The sequence below is a fragment of the Styela clava genome, chromosome 2 (assembly GCF_964204865.1).
Source record: "Styela clava chromosome 2, kaStyClav1.hap1.2, whole genome shotgun sequence".
In the NCBI taxonomy this organism is placed as follows: Eukaryota; Metazoa; Chordata; class Ascidiacea; order Stolidobranchia; family Styelidae; genus Styela; species Styela clava.
Window position 1 is genome coordinate 12,951,529 of NC_135251.1, and position 5,595 is coordinate 12,957,123.

General features: G+C 35.2%; 1 protein-coding gene across 1 annotated transcript; it reads right to left on the reverse strand.

The window, feature by feature from the left end:
• Positions 1-260: 260 nt before the first annotated feature.
• On the reverse strand, positions 261-5,290 carry LOC120336489 (uncharacterized). Its single transcript, XM_039404179.2, has 7 exons — positions 5,174-5,290; positions 4,694-4,766; positions 4,011-4,104; positions 3,748-3,894; positions 3,479-3,554; positions 2,856-2,983; positions 261-2,041 (listed from the first exon to the last, which is right to left on the reverse strand). The coding sequence occupies exons 1-7, from the start codon at positions 5,213-5,215 to the stop codon at positions 1,009-1,011; spliced, it is 1,593 nt and encodes a 530-aa protein (XP_039260113.2). The 5' UTR covers positions 5,216-5,290; the 3' UTR covers positions 261-1,008.
• Positions 5,291-5,595: the final 305 nt, after the last annotated feature.

Consider the following 5,595-nt stretch of genomic DNA (forward strand, 5'->3'; position numbering starts at 1 on the left):
CCTACATGAGCAGACATCTATTTGCATAAACAAATGATTCGGATTCTAGGACTGTAAGAAAATGTGCCGAGGTGAGTCTATCAAAATGGTCATAATAGTTCAAATGTGTTAGGAACAAACTAAGGACTACCAGCTTGTTCGCGCAAAATCTGAGCAGCGGACAGATAGAAAATCATCTTGTAAATGAAATCATTTCGATGAAAAAGAATAATTACGACATGATCATTAATCTAGGTTCAAGTGTTTCAATATATGAAATCTCACTAGACGAAATTTTTTTTTGATATTAACTACGATTCTTCAATAAGATTTGCACACTGGTAAAAACTATGGTGTATAATATTTCATTCAACAATAATAATAGGAACTGTAATATTAGTTGCCAAAACTGTTTTTCAGTCACAAAGAAACAGACAAAAAATATCTGATAGGTTGAATTTCATTTACTGTGTACTTCAAATCAGAAAATTAGTCGTACAGCAGTAGAATTATCATAAAAAGAAATGGAATATTTATTGAACATTAGATTTGAGTAATCAAAGAAAATTGATGCCAGAATTACAACGAATTATGTTTTTATAAAAGATTGTAACATCATAGTTAGCTCCAATAAACATTGGATCAGCATATGCTTATATAATAACCATGATGAACATATTATCTTGATTGCCTGAAGCCTTCAAATGGATAATTTACAAGGATTACTGGAATGGATGGTTACAGTACAACTCGAGTAACCACTCCATGGACCATGCAAATATCTATTCGTTGATCTGGTTACCTATCCCCATACATCACCTCAGACACAACCAAACCAGAGGCAGTGGTTCACCTTATAATTATGCATGTTCATCAGCTTTAATCCCCCTTCCCCTAGTAAAACAATCCTTTCCAATGTAGAAATAGAATATCTGAATAAAATAGTTCACAAACGGGATAGAAATTAGTAATACAGAATGCATCTGGAACTCATGCCACTGATCGACTTCATGTTTTTCATAAAATAACCTAAGCATCGTAATCATCATCATCACTTTTTGCTCTAGAATTAGGCTTTGCTTGATGCAAGCTAGGATGAGCTGCTAAGTGTGAATTTATGCCTAAATGGTGGCTCGGTGGCGTCAGGATGGATTGCGTATATCCTAAGTAATGTCTCTGCGTTGTGGTTGGATTATACGGAACATATGGGTAAGTATAAGGATTAGGTGCACGTTGAAAATCTGGGGGCCCAGATGAAAGTTCTTGTTTTATTAGCGCTGCCGCACCGTGCTGTGTTTTTTCCAGGCTCAGCTGGTTATTTAGAGGTGGACGAGTATCAGGATACAAAAGAGGTTGTCTTAGGCCAGCAGAAGGTTCTGGCAATCTGTGTTGCGTAAGTGGGGAGTATGCATATTTGACTTGGGGCGTCAAAGACGGTCCCTTCGAAACAGTGGTCGTAGCCGGTAATTGTGGTAGAGGCATAGGTGCGGAACTGTAAAGAAAAGATAACATGCCACCCGGTTTTGGAATCACTGGAGGAACATTGTCTTGAGAAGGCTTGTTAGAATCGCCAAAATCGTCTATGTTTTGTTTGTTTCTGCCTGTGCTTGTATTTGACTCACTTTCCTCTAAACTTTTTACTTCATTAGAACTCGCTTGTATTGGCTTCTGATTTGCACATTGCGTATCTCGAATATTAGCACTGCCTACAGCTGCAGTAGACTGTGAATATACTGCTGTGTTTGCGACGATAACCCCTTGTCTGACAGAAGAATCGTGTTGTTTTTCATGCCTATTGTTTTCTTGTGGTAATGATGTATCCATTGATTGTGCTGGTTTGTCTGCTGTTTCGTTATTTTCAAGATCAGTGAATTTTTTATTGTCACTCGGTTCTTTATTTGTATCAGACGAGGCTTCAATTTTTACAGGTTGGTTGACATTCACCGTAGAAGGTAAAGCATCACTAGACAACAATACATCAAGTGGGATGTGAATAGATGGTTTGCGTTCAGGTCCAGTTGTTACCTGATCAGCTTCAAATTGATTGTGTAGTGAAGAAGTGCTGAAATAATGAAAATAATTCAACATGGATATAGAAATGATTAAATAATTCACAAAACTGTTGAGGTTTTAATAAATGTAATAGAGCAGGGTATCTTAATTAATGAGCCCTTGACTCCTCTTAGGGGCCAAAAAGCAGTTCTTTTGGGATGACGAGCGAGAACCTTCATCAGTCACCATTTGAAATAACTACATGATTAATATTAAATTGACTGTCATTTGTTTGTTTGACTTATTTGCAATTCATTCAGGCTCTGTTGGCTTTTTAATAATTAGACATGTTGCATGAGTCTTTAAAGGGGGAGCTGTAACAATGAAAGTATAGGAAACCACTGGCACCTAGCTAGAGCAGGGCTTCCCAAACTTTTAAGCTTGCGACCCTATCCAATATATTAAAAAGTTTTGCGACCCCCTGAAGGCTGCGGTGAAAGATATTGGGTTCACTCTTCACCCACCATCTCACCCAGGTCGTATTACCGTATCACACAGATTTGTCAAGCATATTAAAGAATCTTTATATATGTCCCAAAACAGGGGAGACAATCTAATTATATAAAGAACCATGGCACAATGCCGGATGCTATTCTGGTTAGCAAACTTAATTATTGATTTATGTGAGCCATACAGTGTTAACGAGAATCCTAAAAATCCTCTTACACAAGACCATTACAGCTATCCTCTCGCACAGGTGCAATGGAAAGAGTGACGCTTAGCGCAATGCACAACTGCCAAGCCATAGCAAGTACCTACAATATGTCGTACTATTTTACTTAGAAGTAACACACAGAGCATCATTATTAACACACAGTTCATACCTTTGCATTTCTAATTTACTTTGAATTGATGGACTGAGTAGACCAGGTGATGAAAATGAAGATGACAATTGTGCATCACTTTCTTCGTTTCCGGACTCGTTCTCACTCGCATCATTACCGGAATCAGTCTTAAAGTCAAGTTAAGTTTGTTAAATGTCTCCTCTTCACACAGATGTACAATATTGATAGCAAATTAGTATACATAAATATGGTGTATATTAGGATTTAGTCATTATTATGGACACTACGGATAGTCAGATTAAAAGCGAATAAAAATGTCATGTCTCTAATAACAATAATATTTGATTTCAAGTTGACATTTTTGCATATTATTCACTTAGTGAGAGATTCCAGAATACTTTTTCGCCTTTAATTTCGAATAAATGAAACTTGTCTGATTTTGAGGAATTTAAATTAACAGTCTACTAAAGGAGTTAAGTGTGGAGTCTGAATTTTTATGGCCCGAAGTTGGAGTCACTATTTCCTTAACTTAGCTTTGTTGCTTATCTAGGTTGTTATTCAAAAATATGAAGACAAAAAATATATAAACAATAGTACATGCCAAGAGGATAAAAATATTTGAGTAGTTTGCAGTTACAGTAAATGTATTTTAAAACACAAACCTCGTCTTCGCTATAATTATTTGAATGTCCTAGCTTTAGTCGTTTTTTTGGTGTTTTCTTAACTTTAGAAGAACTCCTAGAAAGGAAATTATTGTATTAGTAGTAATATGACATAATAAGTTATAAAAAAGCCATAAATCATTTAAGTCAGTTACTGTATGGAATCAAAATTGTACCTATTGAAAATACGAAAATTTATTTGAATAGTTGTAGTTTTCAAGTTTATTTTCCTTTATATATTCCTGGTTACATGAACAACGTATGCATACCTTTTCCGAACCACTTTCTTCGCTGGTTCTCTTTCCATGGAAAGACCCATACTCCCGGAAGCTTCATCTTCATTTTGTACATCAGGTATATTGGCTACATGATCTTTCAAAAAATCGAACATTGTTTCTGACATGATGCATTGTTTTCTAAATGAGAATGAGATAAATTTGAACTATGATAGCAATACAGAAATCCTACAAAGTGGTTTTCTATTCAAAACACGATAGAAATTAGGAAAAATGAGTTATAAATCGTCACTTACAAGTGAGACCTTGACATTGTTTTTGCTCGTTTTGATTTTGTGACTTCACCTGCCTTCGCCAGTAAGGAAGCTAGGAACATTTCCAAGCATTTAGCTGTATTGAATCATTAAGGAAGAACATAAAACATTAGAGGTATCCTAAATGCGGATAAAGAGATACGCAAGATGAATAATCGTATATGAAATGTTCTCACTACAATTAGTGTGTCACTATGAAAACTATTTATTACTAACTATTAATGCATTATGGGAAATGAGATTGAAACCACGGATTTTAGTCAGATGCATCCTTTTTGCAACAGGAGGGCTATACATAACTGACATAGAATAACCAAAGACATAGCAACTTCACCAACATAGCATAGGATAGGATTTACATATTTATCCCGGGGGAGAGGAAAGCCGATAAGACGGCTTATCCATATGGCGAACCATGGCGAACCGACCAGCGGTTACGTGAACCACCCAACGACGACGAGGAGTCCAGCAATCCTCTCGCACATAACCATCCCTGCATGGGATTCGAACCTGCGAACCCACGCAGAGTAATTAGAGGTGCGGTGGCGAGCGTATTCCTAACGCTTAGCCCGTTGAGCCACATCGCCGCGCCATAAAATGAAGTGATATCACGTCCAACCCTCTACTCATAAACAAGATAGAAAAATAAAATTTTCAAAAGATACATATAAGAACTGGTACTGCAGCTGCAACTTTCCCTATTTCTTCATCTGTTTGCATTATTTTTTTGATGCGAGCCTGGAACATTAATAAAAAGTTAAGACTACCGGATTGGATGTATTAGAGTTAGACAGAGCCTCATACAACTCTGCAAAGCTGTATAGTAAATGCCATTTTAATTTGTTCCCTGTTCTTAATGTGAAAGTGTTGGGTTCTGGCAAACTTCATAGTTTTAGTCAGTAATTTAGCTCAAGATAAGTTTTTATCTTTGAGAAACTGCTGACGAGACCATGCTTTTTACAAACAATAAAAAACAAGAAATTAAAATGCAAAGTAAAATATTTTTTAAATTGAAATATTAAGAATAAATAATGTGACTTTGAAGTGAATAATTAGAACTCTATAAGACATATCAAAGTATATTACCTAAAATCATAGTATTATTATTCCAGTTTATTTAAATAAATACAAAAGCAATATCTCACCGGTGGGAATCTTGAATTATATTTCTTTTTTTTAGAAGGCATTTTTATTAAATCTAATTTTTATTTAAATCTATTACAGAAAAATCTGCGAAAATGTGAAAGCAAATATATATATAAGAGTGAAACTTAATACGGTGCTATGCATCAGAAGCTAAATTCGAACTATGTACCATGATGCTACATTGAACAACTTGTTCTAAGCGAGCCCAAATTCAAAATAAACCAGTAGAAATAAAGAAAATATCTTCATTCCATTTGTTAGTAAAAGTTTTGAACAAGAATTCAATGCAGTATGTGCACCAAAAGTTTAAAATCCCCTAACAATTAACATCAAAAAATCAAAGTTACAATTTTGTCCTAAACTTAAGTAATATACAGTAGCTAAATTCTCTGTTTGAACATATTATTCTTCCATAGAAGGG

Excerpts from the sequence above, each read along its gene's own strand:
- LOC120336489 (XM_039404179.2), bottom strand. The coding sequence starts at position 5,215 with ATGCCTTCTAAAAAAAAGAAATATAATTCAAGATTCCCACCG. Across the intron at positions 4,105-4,693 it reads TGCAGTACCAGTTCTTATAT|CTAAATGCTTGGAAATGTTC; the intron begins GTATCTTTTGAA and ends GATTCAATACAG. Across the intron at positions 2,984-3,478 it reads ATAATTATAGCGAAGACGAG|ACTGATTCCGGTAATGATGC; the intron begins GTTTGTGTTTTA and ends CTTGACTTTAAG.